This window comes from Lacerta agilis, chromosome 11 (assembly GCF_009819535.1).
Source record: "Lacerta agilis isolate rLacAgi1 chromosome 11, rLacAgi1.pri, whole genome shotgun sequence".
Classification (NCBI taxonomy): Eukaryota; Metazoa; Chordata; class Lepidosauria; order Squamata; family Lacertidae; genus Lacerta; species Lacerta agilis.
In genome coordinates this window covers 6676597-6700920 of record NC_046322.1, presented here as the reverse complement: position 1 = coordinate 6700920, position 24324 = coordinate 6676597, and the positions used below count along the sequence as shown (strand labels likewise).

General features: G+C 45.4%; 1 protein-coding gene across 2 annotated transcripts in view; it reads right to left on the bottom strand.

Annotated features, from left to right (window-relative positions):
- PIK3C3 (phosphatidylinositol 3-kinase catalytic subunit type 3) overlaps window positions 1-24324 on the bottom strand; it is a 111544-nt gene that overhangs the window by 22227 nt on the left and 64993 nt on the right. For both annotated transcript variants that reach the window (XM_033164180.1, XM_033164181.1), the window contains 2 exons: window positions 12514-12682; window positions 7131-7221 (listed from right to left, as the gene is read on the bottom strand). In XM_033164180.1, coding sequence (XP_033020071.1) covers window positions 7131-7221; window positions 12514-12682 — 260 coding nt within the window. The remainder of the gene's footprint in view (window positions 1-7130; window positions 7222-12513; window positions 12683-24324) is intronic.

The following is a 24324-nucleotide window of genomic DNA, read 5'->3' as shown; positions in this document are numbered from 1 at the left end:
AAGTGTGTCGGAGAGGACTGCGTTTGTACTGAAGCTGTTCAAAACCATCTTACCCTTAAGCTTTAAACACCAACAGAGTAAAAAATTGTGAATAAATTAGAGCTCTCCGTTTCCTGCGATTGTTACAGCACAGGGAAAGCCTTTATCGTGGGAGAGGTGTGTAAAAAGGGGCAAGGCCTCCATTTGATTATCACTATAAAGGAGTTGTGTTTAAACTGCACCGTGATTTTAAAAGCTTTTGTCATGTTGCCCCTTAACAACAACCCTGTGAGGCAGGCAGGGCACCTTTGCTCCCATTTTACTGGTGCATGCTTAGAGGCCTATGGGCTGGATCAAAAAAATACCTGCCCTCAGATCCATTTCCACGTACTGTGAAATACCTTTGAGATGTTTTATGGGCAGTCAAAGAAATGATGCTCGGAGAGGGTCCACGCAATGTGTGGCATAGCTTTTGTGCAGAAAAGGATAAGCAAAGCCGGGTTTTCCTCAGCAGATGCTAAGCTGCAGAGATGCTCTTTATTTTATGCTAATTAATTAATTATATTTATTTAATGTTATATTATATATAACAAATAATATAACCACCGGGTAGGTAAAGGTAAAGGGACCCCTGACCGTTAGGTCCAGTCGCGGACGACTCTGGGGTTGCGGCGCTCATCTCGCTTTACTGGCATATATATATATGCTTGAGGTGAGAACTATACACAGTATTTCAAATGCAGCCACGCCATATATTTGTATAAAGGCATTATGAATCTATGCCAGTGAAAGTTGTTCAACATCAGAAATAGATCACCTGAAAAATGGGCCCTGGTCAAACTTGCAGCTGAAGTTTCTGAAGAGTCCTCCAAGCACCTTAAGTCACAGGATTTTATTTTATCTTATTGTTTAAAATAATGAATTTTAGCCACTCATTGTTTCCCTTCTCTGTCATCCTGATGCTTTAGGGAGCCCTTGCACCAGGAGATGAGAAAATTGACTTAGAATACCCATCTGCATAAAGCAAATAGCAGTGTTTGTCTTGTAGCCAGGCAAACATAGCGCACTTTACAAGTCTTCGCCCCCAAGCCTTCCATGAAAATGATATTATGGCTGAAAATGGGCTATTGACTCCATTCAGGCACCGACAGGTAATTTAATTTTACAGGTCAAGGCAAAATGGATCCTTATCTTGTTTGAGTTTCTCGAAATATATATATGGATTTCTTGTTTAAAGCTTTGAGGAGGGGAACGGGGGGGGGGGGACAGGACGAAAATCAATCAAGACACAGAAAACATCTGTTTAAATTCTCCTCAACACAATGTGCGCGGCGTTATCTTGTTTAAATGAGTTTGAGCAAGCTGCCCACTTCAGCCAGGAGAAGTTTGAGGCAACTCTGTCCTCTCTCGACTCCACTCACGAGAGCTGAAACGCGGCCTTGTTTACAACGCACCAGAATAGCCTCTTATAACAATGGGTTTGCCTGGATGGAGGGCAGAGTCGGATGCGTGAAGAAACAAAGGCAAAATCTGCATTTATTTGCTCCACCCACTTTTGCCTCTGGCCCCACCCACAACTGGAATCTGGCCCCCGGAATACTGCCCTGAGGGTAATGCGGCCCTCAGATTGGGGGAAAAAAATGTTCCCCGATCGGTTATATGGCAAGAAGTGATAAAATACTATCAAATAGATACTGGAAAAATCTGGCTCTTTATTAGCAAAGAGATCCCAATTTAGATCTAGCCCAAACACATTGCTTCATAGGAATGATGTGCCAAGAATGGAAAATTCTCTTCTGTAACAAAGAACAAAAGGAAAAAGGAAAAAGAGAGAGATGATACTGCTGAAAATCAATGCAACTGTACCATTAGATAAATATAGATTTTTCCTGATAGGGCTGCAGAAAGAAAAGCTTTGCCACAGGGAGCGGAAAAATAATAATATAAATTCGGTTTCAAATTTCTCCCAGAATACCTGATGATTTTGCAAGACATCATTCTCACTTCAAACTGAGCAGCCCGTACAAAGTAAAAGCTATTGAACTGGGGAGAAATGGAAGTCCTTCTTGAGATCACCGTGTGCTTAAATACCAGCCGTCACCTTCAGGGCTTGGAAATTAAGGAGATTTAGCATCGCTTGGGGACTCCAGCGATTTCAATGGTAATTTCAGCACCAGCTTTTTGCTATTGGTGGGCAAGTGCAACACTATGATTGGCTATGTTTGGGGGCTCAATACACCGAAAAGAGTAAGGACGTGGGTGGTGCTGTGGTCTAAACCACTGAGCCTCTTGGGCTTGCTCATCCGAAGGTCGCCGGTTCGAATCCCCACGATGGGGTGAGCTCCCGTTGCTCAGTCCCAGCTCCTGTCAACCTAAGCAGTTCAAAAGCACGCCAAAAAGTGCAAGTAGATAAATAGGTACGGCTCCAGCGGGAAGGTAAAAGGCGTTTCCATGCGCTGCTCTGGTTTTGCCAGAAGCGGCTTAGTCGTGCTGGCCACATGACCCGGAAAAACTGTCTGAGGACAAACGCCGGCTCCGAACGCCTGTAAAGCGAAATGAACGCCACAACCCCAGAATCGTCTGCGACTTAACTGTCAGGGGTCTGTTACCTTTATACCGAAAAGAGAGCCTCATTCCTGAGAAGGCAGGAAAACAACCTCACATCCTTTCTCCCTCTCTCACAGCACTAGAACTCGTGGATTTCCGATGAAGCTCAGACCCTCCAAATGTCCCAATTTTCCAGGGACAGTCCCAGATTTACAGAAGATCTCCTGGTTTCTGATTTGATTCTGATTGGAATATCCCACTTTTCCTTAGGACGTGCCTATTTTCATCAGGGAAATGTTGGAGGGTACAGAGTTAAGCGACCCTCGGGACAAAGAGATAAGTGTTCAATTTGTCTATGTAATAGTTCGTGGTACTCCTCATGAGTAAGAGGCAATGACTTAGGATCTGTATATTTACATCAGTTTTATTATACAGATATGTACAAGACAGAGCTCCAAATTTCCATGACTGCCTTAGTCAGTCTCAGATTCCGGAGATGGCGCTTTCCAATGGCGCCTCCAACAAAAAAGCCTGGGGACCCCCCAGTCTCCTCCTTTCCTCTTTCCGTTTGAGCCCCCTATGTAATTGGGGCGACGGAACTACCATTTCCCCAACTGTCCCTGAACTGCTGAATTGGTGTCAGGACCCTGCAGCGTCTGACTGTCCTTCCACCAGGGAACTCTCTCCCTGCCTGTCACTCCCACAGCGAGGCTCTGGGCTCCTCAGGCAGAGTTGGGTACTTTCAGCATCCCAGGTGCCTCCCTCCACCCCAGCCAGCTCTCTGCTGCCTCTGGAGGCTCCCCTGACAGTCTATGATCATTATTTTTTTCTGTAGCTGATAAACTCTCAAAAGGTATGCCCAAAACTACAGTGGTAAAGTAGAAAGGTTGCAAGGACTCAGGCCAGGACGGCAATAAACAATGGTTTTCTCTACTTTTGTTGTTGAAAGTATAAAACACTCGGTACACTTTGACCATAAAACTAAAAAACTGTTTGCTACATGACTTGCTATATTATTTACTATAATTCGTTATGAGTATTCTTTCATATAGATATAAAACTTCCTATGGTTGTCGAAATGCTTGTTACACAACTGTCTTGATAGAAATGACTAAATAGATAATAATGTCAGAAGATAGGAGTTTAATTTGAGATTCTTTATTATTCCAGCTGATGAAGAATAAACGAAACAGGGCCTTGTCTGGAGTTAACAATCGTTGTAACTGGAATTTGTTTTATACTTTCAACAACAAAAATAGAGAAAACCATTGTTTATTGCCGTCCTGGCCTGAGTCCTTGCAACCTTTCTACTTTATTTCCTGTATTCTCCAAGGACTCCAATTTTCTAATCAAAACTACAGTGGTACCTCGGGTTAAGAACTTAATTCGTTCTGGAGGTCCGTTCTTAAACGGAAACTGTTCTTAACCTGAAGCACCACTTTAGCTAATGGGGCCTCCTGCTGCCGCTGTGCCGCCAGAGCACAATTTCTGTTCTTATCCTGAAGCAAAGTTCTTAACTTGAAGCGTTATTTCTGGGTTAGCGGAGTCTGTAACCTGAAGCGTCTGCAACCTGAAGCGTCTGTAACCTGATGTACCGCTGTACTTGATCAATGCCGTTGACATATCCTGGCAGAATTTTCGCAGCAGGAGACACTCCGTCAGCCGGAAAACCCAGGGCCGTATCCATACCACTGCAGGCACTGCTTGATTCCATGATCTGGTCCTCTATCGTGGATAATGCTAGGAGTCTTGTAGAGCCTGGGGCCCTGCCGGCTAGACGTTGGGTCGTGCAGCTTCCCGAGCCGCTCATTGCAAGAGCTTGCTTGATTCTGAAGGTGGCACTGCCGGCATGTATTGAAGACACAGCAACGAAAAGTGATGACATAAACATCGTCATACAAATAGGATGGGGAAGGGCCGCAGCTCAGCGGCAGAGCATCTGCCTTGCAAGCGGAAGGTTGCAGGTTCAATTCCAGGCATTTCCCATTTCCTCCCTCCTATGAATATAAACACAACAGCGATCCAGGCAGAGGGCCTTCTCGGTAGTGGTGCCTGCCCTGAGGAATGCCCTCCCATCAAGGAAATAAACGACTACCTGACTTTTAGAAGACATCTGAAGGTAGCCATATATCGGGAATTTTTTTTATGTCCGATGTTTTACAATTTTTTAATGTGGTGTAAACCACCCAGGGTGGCTGGGGAAGCCCAGCCAGATGGACAGAGTATAATAAAATAAAATAAAATAAAATAAAATAAAATAAAATAAAATAATTAAAGCACATATGATCAAACTTTGTAAAAGAAAGTGCAGCCTGGAGAGCTACGGAAATTAAATAAGAACATCATAACATCAGTAACCTTTCCAGATCTTCAGTCTTATGACATTAAGACAACATATTGTCACACAAGATCAAGAGCGACTCACTGTTCGAAAGAGAAATTGATTACTAAACTTCAAAGGCCTCACAAGGTATATCACACAAACTGATTCCACCCTCCCCACCGCTACCCCCGAAGAAAGCGCTTTGGGTTTTATTCTATTAGACTTTCCATTAAAATAGACTTTGAAAAATGGAAAGGAGACATCTTCATTAAAAACAGAAGGAACAAAAACGCTGTGATGTGAAGGACTGACAAAATAAATAAGATTCCAAATGCAGAAGCACATATATAATATAATAAGACGAGTCTTTTACAAGATCGGCAAAACTCAGAAGAAGAAGCTGCATTCGAAAGACCTCAGAAATGCTTCTTAGCCAGTAGCACATTGAAATGTAGTCTGAATGGAGAAAGAGAAATTGGGATGGATGGCTCTCTCCAGCCAACACGAAAACGTGCGCGCCGTTGCCCAAATGAAACATGAAACCTGTTGCCCACATATTAATAACAAGCTGGTTATGTTCTGCCTTAATTGGCACGAAAACACAAAGGAAGAGACTCTCCATTTGATAAAGGAAGAGTGTCAGATTGCTCGCAAGACAGAGTCCAGGCCGAACACAAACACCGTCACGTCAAGCAACACTGAACTCCTGACAGAGATGAATGGGATTAAACTAAGTGGTAAGTCAGAACTTGAAGTCTGCAGATGAGGAAAAGAGAAAGAAAAGAAAACAAGCAAGACCCCTGGAATCCAGAACAACTGACAATTTCGTTCTTTGATGGCCAATTATATATCCTTGACGATTGCATCTCAGTCAGTGACGAGGGTTAGGAAACGTAAAACCCCCCACAAGAGAAATCAGAACGGTTTCAGAAGTGGCTATTCCCACTCCTCCATCAAATTAAAAAGAGACCAGGCTGGAATAGGATGGGGTTTCTGAATCATTGGAAGACAGAAATGAGATTGCTCTTGTCTGGCAAGCTGCCCTCCTGCTTCTTTTATAGACTTCCTTCAGATAATGTCTAGGATGACTTCCAACATTACATTTCTCACTTTGCAAGGGTCCCTGGGCCAATGCATACCGCTAGAGTCCTCTGTGTGCCTGAGTTCAAGGGATTATCACAACCATCGTCAACCACAATGAAATTTCTACCCAGCCCTTCCTCTCAAAGGAGCCCAGGGCAGCAAACAACAATACAATTAAAAACAACACAATGCAATTAAAATAATCTGAAGCATCTTTAAAAAGACATAAAAATAAATTAAAAGAACATCTAAACTAGGGTTTACTGTTTGAAATATGGCAGGCATAGGCAAACTCAGCCCTCCAGATGTTTTGGGACTACAATTCCCATCATCCCTAGCGAACAGGACCAGTGGTCAGGGATAATGGGAGTTGTAGTCCCAAAACATCTGGAGGGCCGAGTCTGCCTATGTCTGAAATCTAAACACATTCAAAAACACTAAGAGCATCTCGAAACATTCGAACACAGACAGATACCCTCACAACCAACTAATCCAAGGTTGTCAGGAATAGCATCATTCAGCCTGAGAGCTGCATTTGCTTCTGGGCGATTTTCCTGGGGTGGAACACAAATGATTGGCAGAGCCAGAGGCAAAAAAGAGGGCGGGACAATGGGCGTGTCTCTTACCTTTGTACTGCGGTCGACATTGCGGTCACATAAAAGCCAGAGGTTTCTCCAGAGCCCCCTCACATCTCTCCAAGCAGGGAAGCAAGAGGCAACTCCATGGCTTGAGGTGATATTCCAACCAGGCACACGAGGAGGCATGTGGAGCAGGGTTGGCGAAGGCCTCAGCTTGAGAAGAGTTGCAAAGCTCAGAAAGAGAAGCCTGGCCTTAAGGACCAGAGCGTTCCCCGCTTCTGAACCAGCAGAAGCGAGGAAAACTTGACTGGCATCCTAAATCCTTTTAAAATGTGTTGTTGGGTTGCTGTTGTCTTTATTTCGATTGTGCATTTTGTGGTTTTATATTCTGATTTTATCTCGAGGACAGCCCTGAGACCTGAGGGTGTAGGGCGGAATATAAATTCAGTCACCAAAAACAACCACCGTTGTTTCATGGGAACAGTGACACACGATGGCAGGGGGCTGAGAAATGAAGCACAATGGTGGGAAGAATAAATGAAATGGGTTTGGGAGTCAAGCCCCTCTCTTTGTGGCCAGAGCACATGGCGTAGCACACACACTTTGTACTCAATTCTTACCTTCTTTACAGTCTTGTCTGGCTCAAGAGCTATGTCCGGGATGTTGGCATCGACCATGAGGGAGAACAGGTTCAAAATGAGGTTGGAATACCTGTGGAGAAGAAGAGGGCAGGCGTGGTAAGAAAATAATAACCCAGAGGGGAAGCCAATTTAGCAACAACCAGGGATTATTGTGGCACAGGCTTATAGGGGCTTGATGAATGAAGTGGATCCTTAATTGGCAGCGTGCCAGCCAAAGTTTTAGATACAGTTGGATGCACAATGTGGACAAAATGAGACATCTGAAGGTCAAATTAATCGCGCTCAAAAACGAACCTACAGCAAATAGAAAACGAGCAACCTTAGCTTTTCGTTGGCATTAGCTGGAACACTGGCTAATTAAAGTAAATTTCCTAGGGAGGATGAGAGACTTTGTTACTTTTGCAAGATGGGTGGAGAACTTCTATTCTTCTTCTTCTTGTCAGATGCCGTTCCCAACACTTGCATTACACCACTGGTTTTTGGCAGCGCGAAATCCACCCTGCCCTGTCCAAGGAGCCGACTTGGATGTGGATGGCGCTGTGGTCTAAACCAGTGAGCCCCTTGGGCTTGCCGATCAGAAGGTTGGCAGTTCGAATCCGCGCGACGGGGTGAGTTCCCGTTGCTCTGCCCCAGCTCCTGCCGACCTAGCAGTTCAAAAGCATGCCAGTGCAAGTAGATAAATAGGCACCACTCCGGCGGGAAGGTAAACGGCGTTTCCGTGCGCTCTGCTTTCCATCATGGTGTTCTGTTGCACCAGAAGTGGTTTAGTCCCGCTGGCCACATGACCCGGAAAGCTGTCTGTGGACAAAGGGCGGCTCCCTCAGCCTGAAAGCAAGATGAGCGCCACACCCCATAGTCGCCTTTGACTGGACTTAACCGTCCATGGGTCCTTTACCTTTTTACCTCTGACTGAGCCTTTGGGGATGGTTTAAATAACTTTTCTTTAAAAAGCTGTTTCAGGGGCTGGACCGAAATATTTCTGGTATTTCCACTGTGCGGACCTCGGAGCGTGTCTCCTGTCCAAAGTTAGCATCCGACCAGGGTTCTGTGAATTATGTGAACCAGCCATTTTACACCTATAACTTTGGAGATCCGAAAGCCATTTGTAACCATTAAAAAGGAACAGCCTGACAGCTGCCTTGAGCTTTACAACCAAAGTCTGTATGCTTGAAACAGCTGCTGGCGTTTCAAGGGATTGAGCTTAACATTTTACCGTCTCAAAAGTAAAATGTGGTGTGTGGGCTTTTGTTTTTAAATTAAATTTAATTTAAAAATTAAATTAATAATAAGTTAGCACCAAGATTTGAAAGAGTGATTATTTGAACTGACCTATTTAACACTGCAGATGGTGACAGCAGTCACGAAATTAGAAGACGCCTGCTTCTTGGGAGAAAAGCAATGACAAACTTAGAAAGCATCTTAAAAAGCAAAGACATCACCTTGCTGACAAAGGTCTGTATAGTTAAAGCTATGGTTTTCCCAGTAGTAATGTACGGAAGTGAGAGCTGGACCATCAAGAAGGCTGATCGCCGAAGAATTGATGCTTTTGAATTATGGTGCTGGAGGAGACTCTTGAGAGTCCCATGGACTGCAAGAAGATCAAACCTATCCATTCTCAAGGAAATCAGCCCTGAGTGCTCACTAGAAGGACAGATCCTGAAGTTGAGGCTCCAGTACTTTGGCCACCTCATGAGAAGAGAAGACTCCCTAGAAAAGACCCTGATGTTTGGAAAGATGGAGGGCACAAGGAGAAGGGGACGACAGAGGATGAGATGGTTGGACAGTGTTCTCGAAGCTACTAACATGAGTTTGGCCAAACTGCGAGAGGCAGTGGAGGATAGGGGTGCCTGGTGTGCTCTGGTCCATGGGGTCACGAAGAGTCGGACACGACTGAACGATTGAACAACAACATTTAACAGTAGAGAGTAAACCCAAATAAGGGGAAATGTTTTGTTTTGCTGGTTTCAATCTGAGCACAGGCTCACCTGTGCAGAACTACAGCTTCCATCATCCTTGTCCGTAGCTGGGGTTGAAGAGCTGTCTGGGGTTGATGACAAGGGATGAAAGGAATTGTAGTCCAAAACTTCCTGAAGGGCACGAGGAAGAGGAAGCTGGATTAGATGAACTCAGGGCGTGATCCACCAAGGTTGCTCTCGTGTTCTTGTGCTTTTCGAGTGTCTCCTTGCACAACGGGTCATTAAGGCAAGGAAATGAAGTCCTCAATAGATCAACTGCGGTTAAGCTGCATTTATCTTCCTTCTCCCTGTGCCACAGAAGACACAAAGCCTTAAAAATCGAGACTTTCCCCCAGCCTTGCTAAACACTACCAATGCTGAACTGAAACGCAATTAATTAGCTAGCGAAGAACAGAAAGCATCACCGTCGAACAATGACATTTTCCTGTGACAGGAGCAAGAGGGTGGGGAGAATCTCCCGTGAAGACAGAAGATGAAGACAGAAAAATAATTCTTTTAACAAATTATTCCCTTTCTTTTCTATTTCAGGGTGTTTTCATTTGAACTGTGTTCTCTCCCACCACCAGCTTTCAGCGTCTTTTAAATATATTTATACAGCCATTCAGAGTTACTTGAGAGACTCCCCAGACTGCAGTCTGGTTTTCAGAATAGATATCTCACTGATTCTTCCTAGACGCTTTATATATATTTAACGGGGGGGGGGGAGATTGTGGGTTTTATTCCCCCCAGTCTCCCGCTATCTTCTTGAGCAAGCTTCTCCCGTATCTCACCCCACCCTGAAATGAATTCCTTGGGCGCAAATTCCAAGTGTCTTTCTCTCCAACTATTATCTTTAATATTCCTCACTTTTGTGCGTTTTGTTCCACATACATCATAAAAAAAAAGATCCAATCAAGGTGTCGAGCCATTTAAATTCATTCCCGTTCAGGCATTCTGGAGACAAAAGGCTGCGCCGGCAACGTTTTATTACACATTATCAGGAGCGTTTCGAGAGACAATCAAGTTGGAACCGCTAGATCCTCAACGCTCTTCACCTTTTAATCTTATTGTCTATTAGCGCTTCTTTGTACAACTCCGGACATCCAGCTATCCATAAATTAAGAGAGAAGGCAATTCCTCAGCACCTGGGACCAATTCGTAAGTAATGCCACTTTAACCTTGCTCTGATCATCTCGTATCTATAATGTCCTCTCCGTGGGCCTAACCTCGTGCCACATCACTCCTCTTTAGTCGACAATTCTGCTCAAGTTACAGGTGGGTAGCCGTGTTGGTCTGCCATAGTCAAAACAAAATCGAAAATTCTTTCTAGTAGCACCTTAGAGACCAACTGAGTTTGTTCCTGGTATGAGCTTTCGTGTGCATGCACACGAAAGCTCATACCAGGAACAAACTCAGTTGGTCTCTAAGGTGCTACTAGAAAGAATTTTCAATTCTGCTCAAGTCATCTTTCTCTCCGGACGCTATCGCCGCCATCACCTCTTCCCTGAAGACTGAACAGTAGCTCTCAGTCACTGTCGGCATCTATTTCCAGTTTGTCGTCTTCACCTTTAAAGCTCTTCACACCTGTTCTCTCTTCGCTCACGTCTTCCCTTAGACCTGTTGCTCTTCCCTGTGAGTCCACCTCCCAGTGAGGTCCATCTGGATCATTTCCTGACACTTCTGGGTACATAGGAACAAACACACGAAGCTCCTTTATACTACAGACAATAGCCTTTTATACATTATGGTGCTGGAGGAGACTCTTGAGAGTCCCATGGACTGCAAGAAGATCAAACCGATCCATTCTTAAAGAAATCAGCCCTGAGTGCTCACTAGAAGGACAGATCCAGTACTTTGGCCACCTCATGAGAAGAGAAGACTGATGCTGATGTTGGGAAAGATGGAGGGCACAAGGAGAAGGGGACGACAGAGGACGAGAAGGTTGGACAGTGTTCTCGAAGCGACTAGCATGAGTTTGGCCAAACTGTGGGAAGCAGTGAAAGATACGCGTGCCTGGCGTGCTCTGGTCCATGGGGTCACGAAGAGTCGGACATGACTGAACGACTGAACAACAAACAAACTGATGCTCTGAATGTCACCTGCACAGGTTAATCCTGTTGCAATGATTCTAGGGAGAGATGGGAGTAACCGAGCTCACCGATTAATAACCTTGTTTTCTCATTCTGCTGAATTGCTTCTAATGCATTATCAACGACAGCTTATCAAAGGCATTGCTTTCTCCCTCCCATCTCTACTTTTCAAGAAGATGGAGCACTACTTCCCTCACGTCTGTCTCCCAAGGATCGCCACTAAAAGGCTGCGTTCAGATGGCACTTTTGTCTATCTGCCCGACACTTCCTTACCTGCTTAATTCCTTGTTTTAAAGGTAAAGAGACCTCTGGCCATTAGGTCTAGTTGCGGACGACTCTGGGGTTGCGGCTCTTATCTCGTTTTACTGGCCGAGGGAGCTGGAGTACAGCTTCCGGGTCAAGTGGCCAGCATGACTAAGCAGCTTCTGGCGAACCAGAGCAGCACACGGAAACGCCGTTTACCTTCTCGCAGGACCTATTTATCTACTTGCACTTTGACGTGCTTTCGAACGGCTAGGTTTGCAGGAGCGCTGCTCTGGTTTCGCCAGAAGCGGCTCAGTCATGCTGGCCACATGACCCGGAAGCTGTCTGCGGACAACCGCTGGCTCCCTCGGCCATTAAAGCGAGATGAGTACCGCAACCCCAGAGTCGTTCGCGACTGGACTTAACTGTCAGGGATCCTTTACCTTTTAATATCGATCCAAAGGCCACATTTGCATAACACAACAGGTAATGCAGTGTAAAAGGAAAATTCCAAATTAGGATGTTAGAATTACAACCAGGATTTTCGCTTTGTTTTTTTATGGAATAGAGCAGACATGTCCAACCGGGTGACAGCAATCTACAGGTCGATCCCTGGGGTGCTTCAGGTCGATTGGTGGATTAAGAAAAGTGATCACCTGTGTGCTCCTGATTAATCGCTCTGCGCCCCTCCCCCCGGGGCTATGTTCCATTTACGCTGCCGTCACCATAAATGTTCCCCCAAAGAAGGTCAACAACAACCCTTGCCAATGCTCTCCAAAAAAATCTCGACAACTTTTGACAATGACAATGGTTAGATCACTGCCGGTTTTATTATACTGGGAGTAGACCGTATTCTCTAGAGAGTTGGACGTGCCTGCAACAGAGGAATGTTTTTGTTTTGTTTTGTTTTAAAAAATAAAAACATTAAAGGAATAAAGAAGGAGCAGGAGAAGAGTGTGATGGTGAAAACGAAAAGACTGCGTTTGTGATTGTGCCAGCCAGCCAGCCTCTCTGCTCAAAAGCGAAGGGAGAACCGGTTGGTCAGCCCAGCAGCAGAAGAGCTTAAAAGGTTACCTGCGCAGGTGGAGGAAAGCTGTGTAGCACTGCTTGCGGAACTCCTGGTATTGCTCGCTCTGCGTCCCCCCCATGCCTTCCACCATCTCTTTGTTCAGCTTCATGGGTGGGGGAAGAGGTTTTGGGTCACGGCCCAGGATGTAGCCAAAATCGATGTGGAAAAGTTTGCCTGCATTTGGAGAGAAGGTGGATTATCATTAATTATTATTGCATCTTTATTTACTTTCAGAGCCCTGCGCCAATCATTTGGGGTTGCTTTTTTCAGTCAGCAGAATCAGCCAAAATCCCACCCACCCCCTCAGTTCAGCTCATCTGCTGGCGGATTCCCACATGGGAATAAACACCTCACCCATTCCAGTTATGCTTGAAGCACTTATGGAATAATTAAACGTTGTTGTTGTTCAGTCGTTCAGTCGTGTCCGACTCTTTGTGACCCCCATGGACCAGAGCATGCCAGGCACGCCTATCTTTCACTGCCTCCCACAATTAAACGCCTATCTTTCACTGCCTCCCGCAATTAAACGTTACAACTTATAAAATTACTGGTCTAAGGAAAATAAAGTAAAACCATGTAAGGGGAACGATTCCTCCTCTCTGACATTCAGCTGTCTGGACAGAATAACCAGCCCTGACCTCTCTCTCCTCCAGAGCATGCCTTATAAAGAAGTCTGTTGCCAAGGCAACCCTGTTGCCGGGCAAAACTTGTTGCTAAGTGCAAAACTTTTCAAGGATCATTTCAGCCCTTTCATTAAAAGAAGTCAGTTCCCCAAAGCCTTTTGGAACAAGGAAGTTTTCCATCTGCTGGCAGGAAGCATAAAAGAGGGAGCCAGTCTTGTTTATCCAGGGACAGAGTTCCAAACTCTGGGAGCCACCACCAAGGAGGCGCTCTCCTGCACCCCCACCAAGTGTGCCTGTGTGGGTGGAGAGACCGAGGGAAGCACACCCCTAGATCTCAAAACCTGGGCAGATTTGCATGAGGGAATATACTCTTCTAGATAGCTTGAAACTCTCTCTCTCTCTCTCTCTCTCTCTCTCTCTCTCTCTGTGTGTGTGTGTGTGTGTGTGTCTCACACAAAACTTAATTTTGGGGTTGTGGGTTCGAGCCCCATGTTGGACAAAATATTATTTCATGCCACTCTTCTAAGGAATACTTCAGACAAAAGAACACAAGAGAAGATGAAGAAATTAGAAAAGAATATTGTACGGCACTGACAAAATAGGATTTGTTTCTTGTACATACTGGATGCGGGTGGTGCTGTGGGTTAGACCACAGAGCCTAGGGCTTGCTGATCAGAAGATCGGCGGTGCGAATCCCCGCGATGGGGTGAGCTCCCGTTGCTCAGTCCCAGCTCCTGCCCACCTAGCAGCTCGAAAGCACGTCAAAGTGCAAGTAGATAAATAGGTACCGCTCTGGTGGGAAGATAAACGGCGTTTCCGTGCGCTGCTCTGGTTTGCCAGAAGCGGCTTAGTCATGCTGGCCACATGACCCGTAAGCTGTATGCCGGCTCCCTCAGCCAATAAAGCGAGATTAGTGCCGCAACCCCAGAGTCAGACATGACTAGACCTAATGGTCAGGGGTCCCTTTACCTTTACCTTTACCTACTGGACTTGGTGGTCAACTGAAAAGCTACATTTTAATATATTATGTTACAATGTTGATTTTGAGAATTTGAGAAGCTGTATCTAATTTTTGAAGGACAGATCCTGAAGTTGAGGCTTCAGTACTTTGGCCACCTCATGAGAAGAGAAGACTCCCTAGAAAAGACCCTGATGTTGGGAAAGATGGAGGGCACAAGGAGAAGGGGACAACAGAGGATGAGATGGTTGGACAGTGTTCTCGAAGCGACTAGCATGAGTTTGACCAAACTGCGGGAGGCAGTGAAAGATAGGGGTGCCTGGCGTGCTCAGTTCCATGGGGTCACAAAGAGTCGGACACAACTGAACGACTGAACGACCACAACAAATCTAATTTTTGAGAAGTAGCCTCTAGTAAATAACTTTGCGATTGTTACTATACGGGCTATTACGTTTACATGTTTTGTCAACTGGATTTGCGTAATATAGGCATTCTGGTGATTTTGGACAAAATATTCCTGCATTGCAGGGGGAGAGACCAGATGACCCTGTCACTCCCTTACAATTCTATGATATGTGTGTGTTTCTCTGTGTTTTGTGTAAATGTGCGCACGTGTGTATATGAATGTGTATGTATACTTGTGTATGTATTTATTTATTTGTGCATAGATAGATAGATAGATAGATAGATAGATAGAGTGGCCAGCCCTACAACAGACAGAGCACACAAAACACAGACAAGACAAAAGCCACAAAAAATAATGAAATAAGATGCTGCTGCTGGGGGTGGGGGCTACAGAATGAAAACTGAGAATTTCTTCATTTATATTGTCAGTTGGTTGACTATGAATCATTTATGAGAGCATTCCACCTTGGCTCAAAGCAATGAGAGCTCATTATTCTACCTGAAGTTGTGATTATTTTGCATTTTTCAGAGGGGGGTGGAGAGCACACTATGCCCTTCATGCTCGCCACCCCCCCCCCCCTTTATGAGACATACTCCTTTTCAAATGGTAATAAACCAGCTGACTCTCAAAAGTGGAAAGACCACGCCAGTTAAATGCACCACCCCAAAACAAATGAAAACGGAGGAGCTGTAAACATTTCCAGCGGCATGAAGCACACACACACACACACACACACACACTGGGAACCACTGGCGCCAACTCCAGGGAGCCATGGATGCTTCAGCACGCAAAATAATATATTTGCGGGAGCTGAGCCCATCACCCAAGTCAATGAAGTTGAAGCCATTTGTTGTGGGCACCCACAATTTTTGACACGAGGCGGCACTTATGGTGGGCACTGGGGACGAGTTTATGGAACCAAAGGGGTGGTAGCCCAAAGGTTTATTATTATTGTGTGGGTTAAACCACAGAGTCTAGGGCTAGCTGATCAGAAGGTCGGCGGTTCGAATCCCTGCCACGGGGTGAGCTCCCATTGCTCAGTCCCAGCTCCTGCCCACCTAGCAGTTCGAAAGCACGTCAAAGTGTAAGTAGATAAATAGGGACCGCTCTGGCGGGAAGGTAAACGGCATTTCCGTGCGCTGCTCTGGTTCACCAGAAGCGGCTTTGTCATGCTGGCCACATGACCCGGAAGCTGTCTGCGGACAAATGCCGGCTCCCTCGGCCTATAGAGCGAGATGAGTGCCGCAACCCCAGAGTCGGACACGACTGGACCTGATGGTCAGGGGTCCCTTTACCTTTACCTTTAACCACTGGATTAGGCAAAACAGATGGAACCAAGTTCTGCCAACAGCTACTGGGGCAAGATAGCCAAGTTAGCCAACGAGCAGGGTACCTCTAGACTACAAAGTGCTTTGAGAGAAGTAATGGAGGTAGATCCACTTTCTCCATGCCCTGCTTGCGGGTTCCAGAGAGCATCAGGAAAGAAGATTCCACCTAAACATTAGGAAGAACTTCCTGACAGTAAGAGCTGTTGGACAGTGGGATTTGCTGCCAAGGAGTGTGGTGGAGTCTCCTTCTTTGGAGGTCTTTAAGCGGAGGCTTGACAGCCATCTGTCAGGAATGCTTTGATGGTGTTTCCTGCTTGGCAGGGGGTTGGACTGGATGGCCCTTGTGGTCTCTTCCAACTCTGTGATTTTATGATTCTATGATCTGATTTGTCATTTGGGGGGAGAAAGTTCTTAGACTGGTGCAGCAAAGGAGGAGCATATCCAGGACCTTGGATAGCTCTAAAGGAACTTGCGAATGCAACTATGGGAGATGCTGTCCCTGCAGGGAGCTGGAGCCAACTGAAGCCTTAAGTAGGCTGCCAAGGCATGTATTGTGGTGGGCCCCACCTCCCTGGAGGAACAGGCTTATTTCGTGCTTACAGGTTTCAGCAAAGGCTGTGGAGACTGCAGGGAACTCATCTGCTGTGTCAAAGGACAGCAGCAGGTCTGTGACCTTGGGGTTGGCCACAAGGGACTGAAATGAGGTACTGAAGGTTCTCCCCCCAACCGAGGAAGTAACTTGGTCCTTACACTCCATCTGAGTCTTTAGATCAGGCATCCCCAACCTTCAGCCCTCCAGATATTTTGGGCTACAATTCCTATCACCCCTGACCACTAGATGCTGGACTAGCTAGGGACTAGGTGTCCTGTTAGCTAGGGATCATGGGAGTTGTAGGCCAAAACATCTGGAGGGCCACAGGTTGGGGATGCCTGCTTTAGATTGTGGGCTACGGTAAGAAGAGTCTGCTGGATCAGGTTGACTGCCCATCTAGTCCAGAATCTAGTTCTCACAGTGGCCCACAAACAGAACCCAGTGGCCCTCAAACACAAGAGCACCATCCCTTCCTGTGGTTTACAACAACCAGTATTCAGAATCACTGCTGCTTGCAACCATGGAGGCAGATTATAGCCATCATGGGTGGCAGCCATCAACATTCCTCTTAATGAGCATATTTACTAGGAAATAAATTATAGAGGACTCACTGAGCCTTAGTTCTAAGTAAAGATGCTTACACCAGGCTCCTAGGTAAAGGGTAGGCTTGAGAAAAAATGAAAAAAAAACAACAACAACAACAACAACAACAACAATAATATGCAGTGGACAGAAAAAATATTGCAAATATTAATTCTAGGTATGGATTGCTCTCCCAGAGGCCCTACATGCCAGAGGTCTTCTTTCGCCTTTGCTGTTCCGGGCTGCTCTGTGATTTTCCTTCCTAGCTTTCCCCCTACAGCACAATGTCTGAAGGGAAAACGCACAGGCTGTGTGTGTGTGTGTGTGTGTGTGAAAGAAATACTGTTGTGTCTGAATTCTCAACTGGAAGGTCCACACCTGCTTGGCTGGGAGGCAATTGCTGCTTGCTACAAGCATCCAGCCTGAGGTTGAGGAGAGGGTCTGTTAGTGGCATTGGTCTTGATAACAAACTGCAATATCCAAGTTCATTGTTGGGAGAAAAAGCAGGAGAGGGCTGTTGCCATCATACTACCTACACAACCACAGCTGGAAGCAGCATGCTGGACCAGACAGCCCCCTGAATGGATCCAGAAAGTCTCTTCGGATGAAGAAGACTTGGCATGATGCCCTGTTTGGAAATAAAAGCCTTGGGTAGATAGTGTTGAATTTACAGAAGGAGGAGGAGGAGAAGAAGAACAGTTTGGATTTGATATCCTGCTTTATCACTACCCGAAGGAGTCTCAAAGCGGCTAACAATCTTCTTTCCCTTCCTCCCCCACCACAAACACTCTGTGAGGTGAGTGAGGCTGAGAGACTTCAGAGAAGTGTGAGTAGCCCAAGGTCACCCAGCAGCTGCATGTGGAGGAGCGGGGAATCAAACCCAGTTCACCAGATTACGAGTCCACTGCTCTTAACCACTATGCCACGCAGGATTTCATCATTCCTGGTGAGAAGTCAAGTTTCTATCCTTGACCAAAGTGGTGCCCCTCTAGCTTGGCTCCTGTAGCCACAGTGTTTGTATACTGTTAAGCTATTACACAAGAGCACTCTCCCCTCCAGCAGTTTCTGACAACTGGTATTCAGAAGCATTATTGCTTTCAACTGTGGAGGCAGAGCAGTCATCCTGGCTAGTAGCTAGTCTTATCCATTGTCAAGTTGTCTGATCCTCTTCTAAAGTCATCCAACTTGGTGGCCACCAGTGTCTCCCATGGCAATGAGTTCCGTAGTTTAACTATGCAATGCACACACACTTTTACAGTGGACCCTCGGCTTACGTTACCCTCGGGTAATGTAAACTCCGGGTTGCGGAAGTGGCAAACCCGGAAGTATTTTCCTGGGTTTTGCCACTCCCGCATGTGCAGAAGCACTAAACCACACTGCACACATGCACAGAAGCAGTCCCCCAGTTGCGAATTCCTTGGGATGCGGCAGGACCTCCGGAACGGATCCCGTTCGCAATCGGAGGTACCACTGTAAAAGCAAGATTTATATACTGCTTAATAATGCCATCTAATGTATCTGAAGATGTGTGCATGCACACGAAAGCTCATACCAATAACCAACTTAGTTGGTCTCTAAGGTGCTACTGTAAGTATTTTTTTATTTTGTGTCGACTATGGCAGACCAACACGGCTACCTACCTATATCTAATGCCATCTAAGCAGCTTAAATAAAATTAAACATTCAGAAGAAAATACCATTGAAATGAATGGATTTAAAGGAGAAGTAGACAAAACAAAATTATCAAAATCTGATAAGGTTCCATAATCCATGTGGAGTATTTTCTGTTGAAAGATCTCAGCTATGGGGGAAGCCTCAGCTAGGAGGGTTAGAGTCCATGTTGCTCAAACATCGATGATGTAACAGGCATGGTCCAATAGGTGCTGATTATTTGCATTGCTACATTCCACACTGCATTTGTTATTGCAGGAAAATGGGGTGGATCCCTATTACCTACTTTACAGGGCCCATTTAAAGATGGATGTGATTTTTAAAAAGGCCACACACTCACAGATATGTTTAAGCCACACTAATCTCAAATTCCCTGATGCTGGGAAAGATGGAGGGCACAAGGAAAAGGGGACGACAGAGGATGAGATGGTTGGACAGTGTTCTCGAAGCGACTAGCATGAGTTTGGCCAAACTGCCGGTGGCAGTGGAGGATAGGGGTGCCTGGCGTGCTCTGGTCCATGGGGTCACAAAGAGTGGGACACGACTGAACGACTGAACAACAAAAATCTCAAATTTTCCTGGGTTACCTCCACTCAAGAGCAGAAAAACATATTGCCCACTTAAAATACCACATACATCTGAAAAAAAAAAAAAAACACATTTGAAAATCAGCAGGCTTTGATCTATGTTGCAGAGTTACACTAGTTATTTAATTAAGAACATTTAGAGGGATTCTTCTCTCTACTCATTTATTTCAAGACTGTCATTATGATGAGTCTAGAGATACACATATTTTTTTTCCAAAAAAGACAGCAGAATAAGTCTTGTGGCTGCAATTACATTTCTCATCCAGTTCTGTACACAGAGAATAAGAGGTGTTAATTAATCTTAGCCTCATTTGCATATGTAGCTAGTTCAGTAGATCTGTGTAGCACACTTCAAAAGTCGTCAGATCAACAAGAAGGATTGGTGTAGGAGTGCAAAAATTAAGGAACTGGAAAAAAGAAATATTAATATTTCTCTCTCTGTCTGTCTTTCTTTCTCACACACCATTTGTGCACCTTGCAATTGCATTAAATGCTTGTTAGGCCCTCATCAAACAGAATAGAACTAGTACACGTTATACCTTCTGTTCCATAAATAAAAATAAAAGATTTGCACCATGCCCAGTCCTCCACCTTAGGTTACAATATCTGCACAGTTCCTTGTTTTGCACAAATGCTTTTGTCTTGTTTTTATTTATTTAACAGAATTTATATACCACTTGACCGCAAGAAAATTTCCAAGGAGCGTACAAAAAAAAATAAGAAACTGCTCGCCCCAAGCCTTTCTCCTCCCTGCTCGTGCCCAAAACCCTTTTAAAAGAAGGGGGAGAATATCACACAACAGTTTCCAAACCACTCTGTGAAACACACGTCCCACTGTTAAACCTCACTGCAGGCGTGTTTAACAGAGGGGAGGGGATGTTTCGCAGTGCTCCCCCCGCCATTAAACCAGCTTGCCTGGTGCTGCCTGCCACCCACACAGTTGGCTTGACTGCCTGCTGTTCCTCAACTGCAGCGTGACGACAGCCTTACCCTTTTATGTATATAGGAAGAAATGTTAAGAAACATCGACGATAAGCAGGTATTTGAAACTATTCAAATTGTGATTGGAACTAACGTTGGCTAAAAAATAAATGAAACAAGTGCAACTTCTGGGTGTCTTAATAGAGTGTTTTTCAACCTTTTTTGGGCAAAGGCACACTTGTTTCATGAAAAAAAATCACGAGGCACACCACCATTAGAAAATGTTAAAAAAATTAACTCTGTGCCTATATTGACTATATATAAAGTAATTCTTTTGAATTTTTCAATTTTTCCCACGGCACACCAGGCAACATCTCGCGGCACACTAGTGTGCCGCAGAACAGTGGTTGAAAAACACTGTCTTAATAGAATCATAGAATTGTAGTGTCAGAAGAGACACCGATGGTCATCTAGTCCAACCCCCTGAAATGCAGGAATCTCAACAAAAGCATCCATGACAGGATAGGCATGCCTAAACCTAATATATTTTAAGGAGCTGCAGAAAAGAAGGTGCCAACCATAACAGGCTCCTTATCTGCCATAAGGAAAGAGGGAAGAAGCTAAGTTGTAGATTGAAATTGTACCCCCTGATCTACAGGCCCCGGAAAGATGGATTTTTTTTTCTTGTACTCCAACTTTTTCTTGTATAGTCATACCTTGGAAGTAGTACAGCTTAGTCCCCGAATGTTTTGGCTCCCAAACATCGCAAATCCGGAAGTGACTATTTTTGGAAGCTGAATGTCCGATGGGGCTTCAGCGGCTTCCGATTGGCTGCAGGAGCTTCCTGCAGCAAATACATGTGCATGCAACAGACAATCAAGCCAATCAAGAAGCCAATCAAGAAGCTATGCTTTGGTTTTCAAACATTTTGGAAGTCGAACGGACTTCCAGAATGGATTCCCTTCGACTTCCAAGGTACAACTGTACTGTAGATCCAGACATTTGCATTTCATTGCTTTGTCGCAGTTGTGTCTGTTGCATGCACATGTATTTGCATTTTATGTAAACTACTTCCCAGAACTACGGGTAGCAAATGGTATAAACATGAGTCTAATCGCCGCAAGTCATCCTGCATGTCTGTCCATGCATGCAGTCCAGCAGTATTGCGGTCTTGTTTCAAAATATTCATGAGCAGAAGAACAGCACGACACATCTGTATTGAGTTAAGGACTGCAAATAATCAGCATTTCATATTGCGGGGCTCCCGCCGCCATTCATAGACCCCCAAGATGAGAGCCTTCCTGACCCCTCTCGCTCTCTGCCATCTCCCCGGATGCATATTTGCAGGGAAAGGGGTTAAGAGGGCCACCAGAAATGCCTCCAAGCTATTTGTCTCTGTCAGTTTAATCAACTGTTTCCTCCCAAAGAACGAGCATTTCTTATTTCAAATTTGTCAGAGTCAACAGTCATGACAATGCCTGAAAAACAGCTTGAAATAAAGAGTGAGAAGGGGCAGGCAATGGGACCTCAAGGCTTCGTCGTCTTCTTCTTTTGCAATGAAAAAAACTGGGTTAGAACTTGTCAGGGAACTGTCCCCGGCACAGCGCAAGGTGGTGGAAGGGCTCTTGGGATGCTACAGAGAGCACCGGCCCTACCTGACCAGCAGCATCTCCTCTGGAAGCGGAGGGAGCAGTGAGGCTTCCAGCGGGGAGGGGCATGGGTCTCAGGAGATGGAGGGTCGAGGCTCTGGGGATGTCGGAGAGACCCTGCAAACCCCTAGCCCCAGGGACGATGAAGGAGGCACACAATTTCCGTCGCCCCAAAGGCGTTGAGGGGTGAAACGAAAGGATGGAAGGCGGGGTTTTCGTATACCGAAACTCTTTTGTTGGGGTCAGAACCGGAAGGGGCCATTCCCGGATTCTGGCGATGTTTGATACAGATATGAATTTGTAAGCTCTGCACTGTACGAAGTATGCACAATAAAACTACAAAAGGAAAGGTCAGAGTTTTGCCTGCTTACTCATGAGCAACTAACAGGGGACCTTACAAGAACTAAAACAACAACAATAATAATCTTGGTTGAGCGAATTTAATCCAAAGACTCATGACAGCATTTTTAGCTCATACAGAAACATCTACACTGACTGGTTGAGATTCTGCAGTCCTACCTTGAGATGAAAGGAGTTGAACCCGAGACCTTCTGCAACCAAGGCTTATGCTCTGCCATTGAGCTACAGCTGGCTGATTTCTTAACAAATAAAATACTATTGTAAGAATCTAAGACGAGCTTGCTGGATCAGGCCAATCCAAGTCTAGCATCTGGTTCGCCTGCTGGTCAACCAGATGCCTGTGGGAAACATGCAAGCAGCATCTGAGCACAGAAGCACTCCCCCATCCTGCAGCTTCCCACAACTGGTATTCAGAAGCATTTCTGCCTCTGTCTGTGGAGCCAGAGCACAGTCATCACGTCTATGAATTTGTCTGGTATGCAGGCTGAGACCGTACCTGCCTGCAGACTGTCTTGCCAGAGTGGTGCATGCTCTAGTTATCTCCCGCTTGGACTACTGCAATGCGCTCTACGTGGGGCTACCTTTGAAGGTGACCCGGAAACTGCAATTAATCCAGAATGCGTCAGCTAGACTGGTGACTGGGAGTGGCCGCCGAGACCACATAACACTGGTCCTGAGAGATCTACATTGGCTCCCAGTATGTTTCCGAGCACAATTCAAAGTGTTGGTGCTGACCTTCAAAGCCCTCAATGGCCTCAGCCCAGTATACCTGAAGGAGCGTCTCCACCCCATCGTTCAGCCCGGACACTGAGGTCCAGCTCCAAGGGCCTTCTGGCGGTTCCCTTACTGTGAGAAGTGAGGTTACAGGGAACCAGGCAGAGGGCCTTCTTGGTAGTGTGCCCGCCCTATGGAATGCCCTCCCATCAGATGTCAAGGAAATAAACAATTATCTGACTTTTAGAAGACATCTGAAGGCAACCCTGTTTAGGGAAGTTTTTAATGTTTGATGTTTTATCGTGTTTTTAATATTCTGTTGGGAGCCGCCCAGAGTGGCTGGGGAAACCCAGTCAGATGGGTGGAGTACAATAGTCTCTTGTCCACTACAGGAAATCCTATTGCCATTGCTGGTGCCAGGGATTGAAATTTGGGCATTGTGCATGCACGGTATATTCTCTATCAATTCTTTTGCCTTAAACTCCTATGCCACGCTAGCTCTCTGAACAGCATATATACATACTTGGGTGGTATTGATCCCCACCTTGAGGGTGTAATTAAAAGCAACAACAAAGAAACCTGACTTATAGTTAGAATAAATAAATAAATGCAGAGATCTAACATATAAAGAGGTCCCTGCTTTGTAGCATTATCAGGAGAACAGACATGTAACATACACAGAGGTTCATGTCTACATCAGTTCAGTTGTGAAAGTAGTTCTGCAAATAGTAATATCGGGCATCCTATTTCTACATACCGTAATTTTTGCTCCATAAGACACACTTTTTTCCTCCTAAAAATTAAGGGGAAATATCTGTGCGTCTTATGGAGCGAATGGTGGTCCCTGGAGCCGAATTGCCCAGGGGCCAAAAGCAGATAGTGCTTTTCATTTTACAAAGAGAAAAAGGGGGTGTTGAAAGGACCCCGCTCAGCAGCTGATCAGCAAGAGATCGTGAGAGAGATAAGAGTCCCGGCTCCCTTTCAACCCCGCCCTCCATTGTTGAATGTGCTGCAGGGGGAGGTTGTTTGTTTCCCCAGTGACATGTGACTGGCTGTTTAGATTATCTGTCTGGAAACTGTAGAAATGGCTCCCTTTCCTTCAGAAGCTGCAGAAATGTGAGTTGAACCCCATAAAAATGGGGCTTTTCCTCTTTGCTTTTCCCCCTTTGCAAAAGGAGCTTTGCTTTTCTCCCTTTGCAAACAAGCTGCAAAACTTGTAGCTGATCCTAAAAACAACAACAACAGGGCTTTCCCCTTTGCAAAAAAAGCTACAAAACTTTTAGCTGATCCTCAAAAAAACCAGGGCTTTTCCCTTTGGAAAAAGAAGCTGCAAAACTTTTAGCTGATCCTCAGAAAAACAGGGCTTTTCCCTTTGCAAAAAAAGCTGCAGAACCTTTAGCTGATCCTAAAAAAAAAACCAGGGCT